General features: G+C 45.8%; 1 protein-coding gene across 1 annotated transcript; it reads left to right on the top strand.

Moving 5' to 3' along the window:
• The first annotated feature begins 368 nt into the window (after positions 1 to 368).
• On the top strand, positions 369 to 10,659 carry LOC144700849 (aerobic coproporphyrinogen-III oxidase (DUF1218)). Its single transcript, XM_078572404.1, has 4 exons — positions 369 to 524; positions 899 to 1,101; positions 9,944 to 10,235; positions 10,348 to 10,659. Exons 1-4 carry the CDS (start codon positions 432 to 434, stop codon positions 10,357 to 10,359), a joined length of 600 nt encoding a protein of 199 aa, XP_078428530.1. The 5' UTR covers positions 369 to 431; the 3' UTR covers positions 10,360 to 10,659.
• The last annotated feature ends 4,912 nt before the right edge of the window (positions 10,660 to 15,571 follow it).

The raw sequence follows: 15,571 nt of genomic DNA, 5'->3' as shown, positions 1-15,571 counted from the left end.
CGAAGTCAAAAATATAAAATTTATGTTCCTGGTTATGTTAAATATCATCTACATCAAGAGGGTGCCTATGGATGGTCAAATATGGCGGCTACGCTGAGCTCAATAGAAACCTCTCCGGCGAGTAAGATTTGATATTTTTAAAACTTTTTAAGAAATTAAATAAATATTTGCCAAATTTACTTCAGTCTATCCATTACCTAAACCTGTTTGACCAACCGGTCCACCCTCAAATAGAGGACTTCGGTCCAGTCAAACCGGTCCTCGGTCCTAAATGTCCAACCCTAGTAGTGAGAGTGAGACAGAGAGAATATGAGAGAGAAAAGTGAGAGAGAGAGAGAGAGAGCGAGAGTACACTACTAGACTTGGTACTATAAGAGTGAGGTATCAGTGTATAGGAGTAGAACAACACTATCTCAGAGAGAGAGAGAGAGATGGCGATCTCCCTCACCGTCGCCGCGGCGATCTCATCGCTGCATCTGCTCGCGTTCGTCTTCGCGATCGGCGCAGAGATGCGTCGGAACGCGGTATGATCTTGAATTGTTGCCATCTTCCTGTATGATCTTTGATTTTGCGTCGGAACGCGGTATTATATTGCATTGTTGCCTTCTTCTGTATGATCTTTGATTTTGCGTCGTAACGCGGTATTATCTTGAATTGTTGCCATCTTCTGTATGATCTTTGATTTTGCGTCGGAACGCGGCATTATATTGCATTGTTGCCTTCTTCTGTATGATCTTTGATTTTGCGTCGGAACGCGGTATTATCTTGAATTGTTGCCGTTTTCTGTACGATCTTTGATTTTGCGTCGGAACGCGGCATTATCTTGAATTGTTGCCGTCTTCTGTATGATCTTTGATTTTGCGGCGTAGTTTGATTCATGGTTTGATTCGCGGAGCAGGGGAAGGTGGTGCCGGACGAGTACGACGAGCGGACGTACTGCGCGTATGGCTCGGACGCCTCGACGACGTACGGCCTCTCCGCCGTTGGCCTGCTGCTGGTCAGCCACGTCGTGCTCAATGTGGTCACTGGATGCTTCTGCTTTCACCGCTCTGCAGGCGGCGGGTCTCGTTGCTGTACCGTCTTTTCTTACATTGTTTCTTGGTTTGTCCGTCACCTTCAATCCAGCTTTTTTCTGTTATTTCTTATTATTTATTGGCCTTGAATCCTTTGTATTGCATTCTTCGTAGAGGTCGCCCTCAACTAATCGTGATTTTTTGTTATATCTTGTTCTGCATTGTGCTTGAAGTGATCTTTTTTCGTTCTTCGTTGAGATCGCCCAAAAAATTTCGTGGATTTCTGTTATATCTTATTCTGCATTGTTCTTGAATGCTTTGTTTTACATTCTTCGTACAGATCACCCTCAATATTTCGTCGATTTTGTAAATTCATGGAACGAAATAGACGATGCACAAGTCTAATCTGGTTGAATTCAGTGGTTCCATCTTTTTTCTGTGTGTTTCTTATCACGCATTCTTCATAGAGTTCGCCTTCACATTCGTTAATCCGGTAGCTTCAATCCATTTATTTATGCCATCTTTGTTCTACTTTTTTTTATTTATGTTTTCTGTTGCGTCCTTCTTGCGTGACCTCAAAAGTTCTTAGTCTGCATTGTTCTCGAGTGCCCTCAAAAGTTCGTGGGTTTTGTGATTGACAACAATGCACGGGTCTAAGTTGGTTGAAATTAGTGGTTACAAGGTCATCTTTTTCAAGAAAAAAAAAAAAACAAGGCCATCTTTTCGTATTTTACACTCTTGTACAAAATTCAATGAACTTCAGTTCAAACTCAGGTTATTAGCTGTCATCAATGGGAAGAAAAAAGATATCTGCAGTCGTCAAACACTAGACCAAAATATTATTTTACAGAAATCTACTTTGACTTTCACCGTGTAATTTGAATGATTGGTGTTTAGATTGTTCTAGTGTAGGTGGATTTTTTGGTGTCGTATTTCTAATGTTTGAGCAATTAGTAGATTGATAAGATGAACGACAGTCTAGGCTGCCGACCTCCCTGTATATTTTTTGCACATGCCCATAACATATCAGTGGACCAGGTTTTTAGTTAGTGAACAATTTCCTTTCGGCAACCCCACTTTTGTGGTGTCAATATCAAAAGTGTCTGCATCTGGATTTGTTTTGACCGTGAAAATGGTGGGATGAGAGGCATAATCCAGATAAGGGAGAATCAGCTTCATTTTGTTTTGGTTTTGCTTTTTTTTTACCATGATCATTTTGAAATGAGAATGCAGATCATTTAAGCTGTTCTTTCATACTGAAATTACTTGACAGTTTTTTAAGGGATATATAGTGCATTTTAAGCCTTGTCATTCTGATTCAGTCCTCTCTGGGGGGCAAACAGTTATAACAGTTTCTTGGATTAGTCAGGGTATAAACACCGCTGAATGAGAATAGGGCATTTATTGATCATTTTATGCGTTCTTCTCTTGAGAATTCGCGGTCTGATGGATCTTCCAAGAGAATCGTATCATAATCTTAAAATATTTCAACAAAGTGGTAGTTTTAGCATTTTCCATTTAGAATTGAGCTGGTATTTGTTACTGTCAGAAACAAGAATGCAGGGGAGAGAGTTGGAGGTTGTGTGTCTAGAAATCCGGGTGATAAATCAGTAGAGCAGATCAATGTTGACCTCCCTCTATCTGCCTTAAACTCGCAAATAGAGAAAACCGGTAACCCTAGTTTGAGAATTTCAATGTAGAAGATCATTTTTCTTTTTTTTTCGAAAGAAAGTAGGGCAGGCCACCCGGAAACCGGTGCTCCACCTGTTCCATTAAATTAATGCAAAGATTATGTACATAGCATATACAGACATGGCCATGTAAGGCCGGCCTGCTACCCCCCAAACCCCCAAAAAGATGCTAAAATCGTAATGTCTGAGATGACGCTGTCCACCGATGCCGTCCCTCCTTTGAACACCAAATCATTTCGATGCATCCATATCGCCCAAAGTACCGCCAGTGTTTTCCCCAGTCCGCTCTGCTCCAGTGTCTACCTGTCGTGAATGAAGCCCAAAACGCGGTGTCGGAGGAAATATCCACCCTGTGAACCTGCTGCGATGCCCATACTCTCCTGGCAAACAGACATGTGAAAAAAAGGTGTGAGCAGTCTTCCTCACCCCCGCTACACAGAGGGCACGAGACGGGCTCCGTTGGCGCCCATCGCCTGCGATATACCCGTGTGACCAGACGTCGTCTCCTCAGCAGCCACCCGAACAGCCGCACCTTTCAGGGGAGTTTTTGCTTCATTATGAGATGACATGTTGCCCCGGTAGAGATGCCATCCCTCACTTCCCCTCGGATTTTCAGATATGCCTCCTTTACTGAGAAAGGCGGCCCCCGCCATACCCACCCGTCCCGTGAGGCTCCCGAGGGGCTGAGAGGGAGGATGATCTCATGAAACCTCAGCAACTCCACGAAACATTCCTCCGACAAAGACCCAGGAAGGCTAAGAACCCACGTCCCTTCCCAGCACTCGCTAACAGCGATATTAGGGTTCCTCGCCAGTGCAAAGAGCCTCGGAACTGCATTTTCAGGGGGCCATGCTTTGTCCAATTGTCGGTCCAAAACTGGAACCGTCCACTGTCCACCGTCCCCCAACTGGGGGTGAAAGGAATCCCGGATGCGAGGAATGGTTTGCCTTAGACTTTGCAAAAAAGGGGATTTTCCTCTCTTGTGCGCCCAACCCCGCTCCCAATTCAGTGGCGGATCATATGCATCCCTTAAAACCTTGACAGCCAGCCTCTCCGTCGATGACACCATCCGTTCAACCCATTTGGCGAGCAGTGCAAGATTCATGGATTCTAAGCGAAGAATCCCCAGTCTTCCCTGCTTCACGGGTTACATACCGCATCCCAGGCGACCAGGGGTATCCCTCCTGTACCTCCTTCTCCCTTCCCGCTCCAAAAAAACATCTCATTAACCCTTCGAGTTGATTGGCCACTCCTACCGGCATCTTGAACATTGACAGGTAGAAGATAGGGATAGCGGAGAGCACCGATCTCAGAAGTACCAGGCGACCCCCACATGAGAGTATCTTGCTTTGCCAGCCCTCCAACCGCCGCTCCACCTTATCGATCACTGGTTGCCATTTTGAGGCTAAGATCCGTCTCCCCGTGAGGGGGAGCCCCAAATATCGCATCGGAAGCGGGCCTCGCGGTGTACCTAACGCACAGGCGCATAGGTTCTCCTCATCGGAAGATAAACCAAACCCCACGAACGCTGACTTTTCCCGGTTGAGGCTTAATCCCGAAAAATCCGCTAACAGCTCCAACAATAACGAAACGGTGTGAGCTTCTTTCACCGAACCTTCCATAAAGAATGTTGTGTCGTCTGCATACTAGAGCAAAGGGATTCCCCCGGATAACTCGCCGTGTGAAAGCCTCTTAAGAGGCTTCGCTTGCACGCCTTAAGGATACAGCTAGCCAGGGTGTCTACCGCCAGGACGAACAACAGTGGAGCTAAAGGGCAACCCTGCCTGACTCCTCTCTGTGGGTGGATCCATCCTCCTTCCGCCCGGCCATTGACCAGGACCGAGAAAGAGTGGGATGTAACACACTGTCGCACCCAAGTCACCCACATCTTGGGGAATTCCCTCTTTCTCATGACGGACCGTAGGAACTTCCAATCGAGCGAGTCATCAGCTTTCGCGAAGTCCACCTTCCAAATAAATCCCTTTGTCCCCTTTTCTTTTCCATGCAGAGACGATCTCCCCTGCCACCACTGCGTTCTCCTGCAACTGCCTACCCGGGATGAAGGCCGATTGAAACGGTCCGATTAGATCCCCGATGATCCCCCTCAAACGGTTGGCCATTACCTTGGCGATGATGAGATAAATAGAGTTTGACAAAGCGATGGGTCGAAAGTCCCCCACGTTCTCCGCCCCTGTGCACTTGGGCAGCAGAAATAAGTATGACCGGTTAAGTCTGTCCAGTCCGAAATTGCCCCTCTGGAATTCCCCAAGGCCTCCATCACGTCAGGGCCGACAACTTCCCAGAATTCATTGAAGAAAAAGACGGGGAAGCCATCAGGGCCTGGAGCTCCCTCTCCATTCAATCCCTTGATCGCCGCATTCACCTCCTCCGCACTAATCGACCTCACTAGCTCGTCTTGTTGTGCCTGTGAGAGCCGGGATACCCCTCGGCCCTCCCATCGCCACTGGTTGCGGGGTCCTCGCTTGGTTACCATTTGGAAGTGGCCTGCTAGTGCTTCTCCGACTGCCTGAGCCCCCACAACCTCTTGATCCCCCACTTTCACTTTGTAGATGTGATTTGATCGCTGCCTTCCATTCGCCACCATACGGAAGAACCGATTGTTGGCATCACCCTCCTTTAGCCACGTCTGCTGCGATCTGTCTCCAATCCATCTCGAGCTTCTTATCTTCCTCCTCCACCACCTCTCGACAGGCTTTCCTCTCCTTGGCTTCGTTTTCTAATGGGCATCTTGTATCCTCATGGCGTCAAGATGCTGGACCCTCGATAAAGCCTCATCCCGTCGTCGGTGTCTTCCCTCTCGAATCTGTCTCTTCACCCCGATGAGGTATTGACGCAGGCCCGCCAGCTTGGTGGCCAGCCTCATCGTGGCTGATATCAGCCACGATCTGTCCAGTTTGAAATAGGTGGGTCTAACCTGCCCAACGTTGTCTTGCCATATAATTGGTGCGTGATCGGATAGAGGACCGGTGAGTGCTCGGACATCTGCTAGCGGGTGTGCCTCCAACAAGTCAACCGAACACAAGAATCGGTCCAGACGAGATCGCGTGGTAGGACCTCTCGTACTCCTCCATGTGTATTTGCAATTCATCGGACCCATCTCTTGCAGACCAGCTTGGGAGATGAAAGCCCAAAATGCCTCTGAACCCGGGTCCTGTCCTCCCAAGCCATTCGGTCTATCGCCCAACTCCAGAGTGACGTTAAAATCCCCAGCAAACAACATTGGAGTCCCCTGAAAGAGGGAGGTGACTGCCTCCAACTCCACCCACAGTTCATGGCGTCGGGTTGCCAGAACCAGTCCATAAACCGAGGCCACCATGCACTGAACTCCGTCGCTCCTCCTCCTTATTTTAATGGCCGCCACGTGTTGTCCTGTCCACGATCCCTCCTTAGCAAAAATCGTCGTGTTCCATGCCACTAACAAGCCCCCCGATCTGCCCGTGGCATTAACGACCACAACACCGTCAAGCGAGCCCCTTCCCACCAAGTTCCACATCTTAGGATCGCATTTCTCCAACATCGTCTCTTGAAGGCACACCACCTCTGCTCCCCACTGCTGCAAGTAGCTTCCCACAACTCCCTGTCTCCCTTCGTCTCGGAGTCCATGAACATTCCACGATATGCACTTCATTGATGAACCGATGAATGCCCTCCCTGCTCCCTCGTCGGGGTCACTCCCACCTCCTCCGCCACCTCAGCCTTCGTCGGGTATGTATCATGGGCCTCCTCTGGCGCCACGACCTGTGCGTGGCTAGAGGACGCTACGGCCGCTTTCCCTTTGCTTCGCGGAGCCCTTGGCATGATCCCCCGTGGTTGTCGACGAGCTTCCATCTTCTTAGGTCTTCCGTCGGCGATTAGGTGTATCTGCCCGTTGCGCCCGGATACCACCCATGTCTTCTTACCGTCCGCCTCCGTCAACGCCAGCTTCCCCCTCCGGTAGACCACTCCCTTAAACCGGCAAAGAGCAGCATTGGTTATCTGCCTCGCCATTTTCCGTGCTAGACTTTGTTCTTCGGGATCTTCTTGGCCTTCTTCCTCCCTGGTCGAGGGTGGCGGGATGGCCGCTGCTGTGTCCTCCCCTGGGACTTGGAACCCACTATCCCCTTGTACGGCTTTCTCCATGGATGCATCGTCCTCCGGTATCCTCCTGGAGGAAGCACCCTTCTCCTCAATCGCCGCCTGGCAGGCATCCGATCCCCTGAATACTCCTGGTGCGGCTGGAGGGGTCTTGGGTCCTATTCTTGCTTTGAATGCCCGTGCATATCCCCGGACCCAGACTGAATCAGGTATCGCCTCCCCATCAATCACCTCCACATCCAGAAGCTCCACATTTGGGTCCCCAGATTCCAACCATGACGAAATAACATTCGTCAACCAACCAAAAGAAGCGACTAGCCTTGCCAGAGTCGCCTCTCGACGGTGCACCAATGGGACCCCGTGCACCTCCACGACTATTCCCACCTTCTTGACTCCTTCCGCCCCGTCGGTCGAGAGTACTCGACGCCACCTCACTTCCGTCTCCTCTGTGACCCGCTGCTGCCATCCGCATAACACAGTATGCGCAGCCCTCGAGACCCCTCGTAGAAGCAGAGTGTATGCGTCGAGCCTTTGCAGCTCCGCCTGGGCCAAATGAGGAGCTTGCTGCCATACGCCGACGCGTACACTCTCCAGCGCTGGGACGACCCCGAATACATCGCCCACCACACATTTATGGAGGGGGTTGGAAGCATCATCTCGATCCGTCTCAATTTGGGTCTCTTGGCGACCCAGGCTTCGGGTCGACATTCTCCTTAACTCTTTGGGACCCCTACTTTCATCTTCCCCTTGACTGCACTCGTATTGACGATGACCGGTCTTTCTGCATCGTCGGCAAACCACCGGGTCCCGGCAGAAACGCGCATGGTGGCCCATCCCTAAGCACCTGAAGCATAAGTTCCCCTCCCCGCGTGGTCTCTGATGGACGATGTTCTGCTGACCCAGCCGCGTCCGACGTGGCTTCGCCTCCACCCCGCCTTGTTCTTGTCTTCTTGCCCACATGATGACGATCCTTGCCGGCTTGCCCCGGGCTCGCCGCTGTCTACTACCAGGGCCTCATGCTCTGCTCCGGTCCTTGATGACTGTTCGGTGCGGTGGTGTTCTTCTTTCGGCGTCCCCCTCTGCTCCCTTTCTTGCAGTGTGGGGCCTCCGCTAGTCTGCCCCTTAGTGATGCCATCGTCTCTCCCGTCCCCTTGGCCTGATCCTCCCCCTAGGCTTTCGTGAAGGGGCTTCTTTCCTCACTCCACCTCCCGTCTGATCATGCCCGGGTCAATGTACTTTCCCCCGTCCTCGGGGAGCGGAAGTGGGTCGGGGGCTGTCGTGTTCTGCCGGGGATTAAGACTGGTATCCCCTCGCATTATGTGTGGTGGATCCTCTTCATTCTCTCACTCTGTGTGAATGCTCTTGTGCCCCTCTTCACCACCTCATTCCAAGCGATTGGGTTTGGTACCCTCCCGCCAGATGTGTGAAGGGGCCCTCCAGGCTGCCCAGGGTAATAGGCCTCTTGGATTGGCTTTGATCGGGATCCTCGGCTGTCAGGGAATCTCCGCGAGGATTCCCAACCACCATGTCGCTGCCCCTCCAGACAGCCTTCCCTTCCTGGGTGTATGTTGAGATCCCTTGCGCCATAGAGAGCTTGAGTGATCCGCCCATAAATGGCCGTGGCCGGCCGCCTGACTGGAAGTCAAGGAGGTTGGTGGGCAACGCCCTCCAAGGAACCGCAACGTCTTCCCAGGAGGCGCGGACGATTTGGAGTTCCTCCGCGGTAGCCGCTTTTTCCAGAAATCGTGTATGACCAAACTCCCCTGCTATCGCGTCGGAGGCCCCCTTGACACATGACGGAAACCGCCAGTTGTCCCAGTCGTCCCCTCAGGCATACGACCTGCCCCTTCCGTCACGGTCGGAGGGCTCCCCCTCACTGCACACATGTCTTCTGCCCCGGTTTCCCCAATCGCCATCGCTCTGATCCTGGGCGGAAACTAGGTTTCTGCCACTCCGCTGGTGTTCCCTGCCCTCGCGACGTTGAAGCCGCATGGAGACTCCTCCTCGAGCAGTCTCATCGCCTCTCTTTTCCGCGGTCTCGTCCACTCCACTCTCCGTCTCTCCTATCAGCGGCGTAGTCGAAGAGTTTTGGTCGCCGGCGACGCTCGCGAGACATTTTCGCCCTCCCACCCAGTTATAATAGGGTCTCTCCTCAATGTAGAAGATCATATACTGTTCATGTCAGCTTTTGGGAGCATTGGAGGAGAGTAAGAGGAGGCAGAGCCACGGGAGGAGCGAGGAAGGAAACCCTATGAAGATGGGTAGAAAAGCTCATTTTCATTCCCGTTTCATCTGCTTTGAATAGGCTGTTAAGCTTGCAATTTTGGCAAAAACTCCCTAATAAAGTAAGCACTGACCTGTTTAGCCCTTCAATTTAGCATCTCCATTTCAATCAGACAGGTTAAAGGCTGTTAGATCTAATTAAAAATTAGTCAAGATCCACAAAAAAATGAATTCGTTGGAAGACACGACGAAGCTCCACGGATTTGAAAGCGGTTGAGTGGCATATAATAATGCCAATACTATCATGAATGTAATTTATCATATTTGTTTTGTCTCAGTTTTGTTTGGCGATTCATTTAAAGTCTATAATGGGAAGAGGAACCTGATATGATTCTAACCAAATCAAGAAAACGAATTTAGTGTAGCAATACGATTCTTCAGATAGAGGAAGATCCCAGATCCGTAGCGCCTTCTTGAGCTCCCCAGCCGAATGCAGCTTCAGCTCAGAAGAACGCCTCCAATCTCCAGGGTATTTCTCCAAGTTATGGATGGCCCCTCCTGCCAGAGGGGTTATTCCTTATATAGGAGCAAGATGCCCCCTCCTGCCCAGGCAGTTAGTTACTGCCATGGGCAGTTACTTTTGATCTTGGACTACATGGACTCCACACATGTGGGCCCCACTGTGGTCCCACGTGCAGAGTTATTCCCTTTTTCTCCTCCTTTCTTCTTTCTCTTATATGTAATCCAAGGTATCGTAACAGAACCTTCAACCTGGAGCATTTTATAGAATAAACTGTCTGATGCAGTTACTGCCATTTATTTTGTATTGTCTCAAATGATTTTAGTTTATTATGATCACCAAAATGCCCATCCAATTTTAGTAACAAAATTTACTGATTTCCATTGTTGGTGGGACCACAGGCTTAGCTTTCTGGCGGCAGCGGCATGCCTGATGGCCGGCTCGGCGAGAAACGCCTACCACACAAAGTACATGGGATACTTCACCAAGAAGGACTTAACCTCGTGCGCTGTTCTCCGAAAGGGCGTATTTGCAGCCTCTGCAGCCCTGACTCTCGTCTCCCTGATTTCATCACTTGGCTACTATTGGTCTTATTCTAGGCCCGGCCCGACCGCATGGCAGAAGCACCAAAACGAGGGCGATGTGGGGATGGAGAATATTCTTTCTTCAGAAGCCAAGACTCCTCCCAGGCAAGTCATCTTAGTCTACTTTGGCCTGATATTTGGATGATTAAAGATGAATTTTGTTTCGTCGTGCATGCATTTTTCTATAATTGGTAATGTGGTATGTTTATTTCTCCAGGCAGGGGAAAAATTGATGAACTTCCAGACTTGCAGTTTGTGATGACGGGGGAATCCAAAATGGGAAATCAAAGCTGGCGAATTGGTGCAACTCTTTTTAGGTGAGTTAGCAGTCTCTTCATTCATATGCAGAGAAATATATATATATCTATTATCAACTTAGAAGGATGTGGATTCTCTTATATATTGCAGTCTTAGTAATATGCCCTCGCCCTTTCAAACTTTCTTTCCCATTTCGGGAGATTCAAGCTCAATGTCGTATGAACGTAGAAATGTTAGCATAAGTTGAAAAGTTCCTCCGATAAGGGCTTTCATGATTTTGTTTGTGTTTAAAATACTTTTACTAGTTTATTCCCTAATCCGAGGCCGAAAATTTATTGATTCTGCTGATTGAGTATTTTTTTTACATGTGATCTCTGATGGTAATCAAATCAAAGGGACCTTATATCAGGCACAATTTTAAGTGATGTCAAACATGAAACTCTTTGACCATTCAGATTTGAGCGTTAGATAGTTGGATATTGAAGCAGAAAGTTGGTGTGATTGGTTATATAGCACAAAAGTACTTGTATATTAAATGAGAATAACATCTTTCGTTGAGGTATCAGGTGATATTTACGTAGGAATTTCTATATAAATATTTATAAGCCTGTTAAAGAAAAAGTGGTAAGTCATTATTTGACCCCCATTGTAACATGTAATAAATCAACAAAGGGAAAACATAAAGTTATGGAAGAATTGTAGGCAGGTCGAAGCCCAAGCCTCGTTTTAATTTATCAGTATTATTTCTCTCCCTCGCACATATATAAATATATATATATATACATATATCAAATGAATCTTTTATATCAACTTACTATATTTCCAACCATTGTTTTCTAAGTTTTTTAACTCATTTATTCAACTCATTGAATGGAAAGAATATTGTAAGATTTATAATATTTTAGAATTTTTTTCATAAATTTAGACTTATTAAATCTTTCTTAGCGAACAATGAAGCCTTTGCCAATTTTATTTTTTATAATTAATAAATGTCATTTTCTGTTCATATATTAAAAGTTTGGTGTTGATTTTCATTATTAATATTTGTTAATGTTTTATTTTTAATATAGTTGAAAAGATAAGCCAGAAAAAAATATTGAAATATCCAAAATTTAAGATCTACCAAAACTTGAATTTTTCCAGATTTTACAGCAAAAACATTACATAAAATATTTAAATATAATGCAACTAAACTTTTATCTCTATATTAAAAAGCCTTACAAAATTATTATGTTAGGAAGTGCATACTGACCTTGTTTACTTAAAAGGAAATATAAGTAATTAAATTTATATTTCCATTATTCAACACATGAGTCTAGGAAATATGAAGCCCTTCTGAAAAAATATATTGACTAAGCAAATGACAGATAGTATAACCCCAAATACTAGTAGAAACTCCAATCTTTTGGTCGTAGACCTTCAATGAAACAAATTAGAGTACATAGCGAAATTAAATGACTTCATTTGTCTAAGTTTATAATATTGGTATCCGATATCCAATAAAAATCAGGATGGTTTCTGATACCGGATATCGGAAATCAAACAAATATCAAAAATCCACTCGATATCAGATATCAGGATTGATATCTGATGCAGATGATAGGACTGACACGGGTAGGGTAGACCAACTCAACTAGGGATGGATAAAACAGACCACGAATCACACGATCGAATTCGAAGATTTAAGTCCGGTATAAATATTGATGATGCAGCCCCTTTCCTCCTCGAGGGCGGGAGTATTGTCTTACAACTACCGCGGTGAAAACAAAGCCACAATTTCAATAAATTCGAATGGGCGATCACTAGAAGATTCAAAGGCCTAATCAACTAATTGCTAGAAGATTCAAAATCCCAAAACTAATCCGATGGTGGTGGACAAACAATCAAAGAATATTGGACGAAGAACACTAACACCAAAAAGTGCAGAAAGTACCTCAGCACTAGAGTAGTGAGTCGTGGCGATGCGGGAAATTCTCGACGCATTGTTGGCGACGGCAAGTGATGTGCACTCCGACAAGGTGTCGCGGATCCAAGGGGGGAGTTGCCCCTTTGCGGGGTTCGAGGCAACACCCTGAAACCTAAACCGTATGCGCGGTGATGAGTGGCTACGTGGGCGATTTGGGGTAGGCAGCTGCACACGAAGGCGGTTGCAAGCGGTGGTAGAGAGGGCAAGAGGCGGCACTCAGTGCGCGCAGTGGCGTGGGCGGGCAGCCATGTGCGCGGCGGCGCAGGCGAGCGACGGTGCGCGCGTGGGCGTGGGTGAGCGGCTGTGCGCGCGGGCGCAAACAGCCTCTCGGGCGGGGCATATAGCCTTGCGTGCAGAGAAGCAGGGGCGGCGGCCGTGCATGCGCGAGCAAGAGCGGTGTTAGCCCACGTGTGGGCGTGAACGGCGGCTGGGTGTGCGCGGGCGCAAGCGGCTGGCGCGCTGGGCGGATGACCCTGCACGCAACAGCGCAGGGAGGCGACAGTGCGCGCGGACGTGAACGACGAGCGATGATAATCTTCCTTTGACGACGGCGGCGGCGGTGGTGGCTCGGAAGGGAAGAGGGCTAGGGCAAATTTTCCTCAAAAGGAAAGAAACTTCAATTCTTAATAAAATTCACCAAGTGTTTCTTACAACATTGGCCTATGTATAGGCCTTGGAGGAAACAGAAAATAGGATAATTGTTAATTGAAAAATCTAATATTTAAACGATGTCGGCGACGTGTCAACATGTCACGTCAAAGGACAGTTGTGAAGCTGGTGTTGATGACGTGTCATGACGTGGGATGTCTCATTTGAAGGTGGAAGCATGTCCGGTGCTAATGCGTTGTCGTGGTCGCCACCAATATCAGCTTGTGTGGGGACATGGCGGAGATTGGATTCTGGATATCGGAACTGATATCCAAATATTGATCTCCGATATCTGGATATCCAGACATCTGAATCCTATTATTCCATATGGAAGAGACATTAAATTTCAGATAATATATATATACTATGAGTTAGCAAAAAACTTTGAAATGATGATACCTCGCCATGACGAGCAAGTAAGCCATCTTTGTCTACACAAGGGGGGAACCTATTTCTTTACAAACTACAATGGTTGATAACTATAAAAATTTTATAATGTATGAAAAATATTCTATATAATTTCTATACATCAATCTATTGGTTGTTTTATAATTTCAAACTTCTAAATTTTATATTATCTATACTTCTAAATTCATTAATCATACAAAAAAATTTCATAATCTAATTTATATTGATTAATTTTACATTCCCTTAATAGTTAAGAATGAAGTGACATATATAATTCAATGTTTCATTATTTATTATTAATCTTTAATTTTTGGTAATTGAGTGAATGGATTCAGTCCACTCTTAAATATATATTAAAAAATGGGCTCAATGTTTACTACAAAGTGAGTGGAATATATCTAAGCTTAATTATTTATGAGAAATAAAAAGTGGCTAAGTATGAAGTGACATATATAATGCAGGTTCAATGCATATGATCGAAGTCCATGAATGCATGCAACAACTAAGTGAATCATGATTAGATCATAACACGGGTATCACTAGTCATTAAACATATGTTTTAAGCATTCCTTTCCAAATGATACTCAAGAAGGATATCAAAATATCCGGATAGAATAACATTGTCTAGTTATGGTCATATGATGAGTATAGCCTGACCCATAGCCATTAGTTTGGTTGTTCTTTGGGGAAAGCATTCATTGAATTAATCTTTGTGAATTCCTAAATATTATACTTAACATAAATTAGGTTGATTCATGTCATGTATAAGTGGTCCTTAGACCTTAGACACCAATGACATCTTGTGGATGGACAGTTGTATTTTGACTAAGACCTACGAGACTATATCTATGAGACTCAAGAACCTCCTTGCTAGGATGTAAAAACATGTCCAGAGAGGTGATTGTGTCGTCTAGATGGAATCCCTTGGTATTAGATGAGATAAACTTATGGAAGAAGTAATTAAATACATGACCATGGTAGTGGAAATATGCATCGAAGGAGTCCCAATTTTTTTTATTTTAGCCTTTCTTTCCATAATTTTATATATGCACCTTTATAATGTGATCTTTGTAACATGCCCGCTTTGGATCAAATATCTGAATCGAACATGTATTATAAAGAGGGAGTTTACCCAAGTGACTCAAATGAGGAGATTTTTATTTTCTGCTATACGATGTTCATCCTCCCTCGTGCTTAGCTTGTCTCAAGCTTCAATCTTGCCTAGTATCTCCCAATGAAGCACATTGGTTGTAGGTTTCCAACATGACTGCTGCGGACTTGACGATTAACCATAACCTAAATTATTTGGGAGTATCACGCAAATGAAAGAATTGACAAGGTGTAGCTTGAGACCCCACGACATGGTTGTTGGGATCTCTTACCTTGGAATGAAGACCTCTAAAACTATTTTCATGGCAATAGAAGATGAATCTGATTATGAGTCAATCATATAATCAAGATAAACTCTTGGTACCCTTTGGGGAACTTGCTCCACCCTTGACTTGCTCCGTGGGAGAGTTTTCTGAAGCCATTCATATGTTTAGGCTTCAAAAATATTCACACGATCAAGGGGCACTTAGATCTCCATTTCTTCTCCAACTATACTTGAAGATCTTGTTAATCTTCTCACCATCGAGACTCACTTTTGGTAGAGGGAGAAATTGAGAAGGAAGAAAGGAGTTGCCCAGTTTTGGTTGGCTTGGGTGTCTGAAATGGGTGTCTCTTCCCTATTTATATTATAATTGTGAGTTTTCTTACAAGTCTTTCAAATAAAGTATATTTATCGATATACCTTTTAGTATTATGGGTGTCACCCTCTAGGCCAATGTATCACTCTAAATAATTTTAATGGTCCAATATTAATTATTTGCCAACATTAATAATTAACTAAATCAACATATAGATTAATTAATTAATGATCGATTTTACCCAATCGATAGGTTGAGTTTCAAGCCCGTGGAGTTCCAACCTACACATCGTGCTCCAAAGTTGTAGAATATCAAATGAACTCCATAGAACCTTTACTCTTATCGGTTACTGTACATGTATAATCATTCGTCCATGTCAGACTCCCTAATGTCTTAGGGTATGGTTAATAGTCAAACCATAATCCATTATTCAGTTAATATTGATGCATAAAAAGGATCATTGGAGAATGTCTTTTC

The sequence above is a fragment of the Wolffia australiana genome, chromosome 3, assembly GCF_029677425.1.
Source record: "Wolffia australiana isolate 7733 chromosome 3, ASM2967742v1".
NCBI lineage: Eukaryota > Viridiplantae > Streptophyta > Magnoliopsida > Alismatales > Araceae > Wolffia > Wolffia australiana.
The sequence above is the reverse complement of the archived record's forward strand: the minus strand, read 5'-3'. Positions and strand labels throughout refer to the sequence as shown.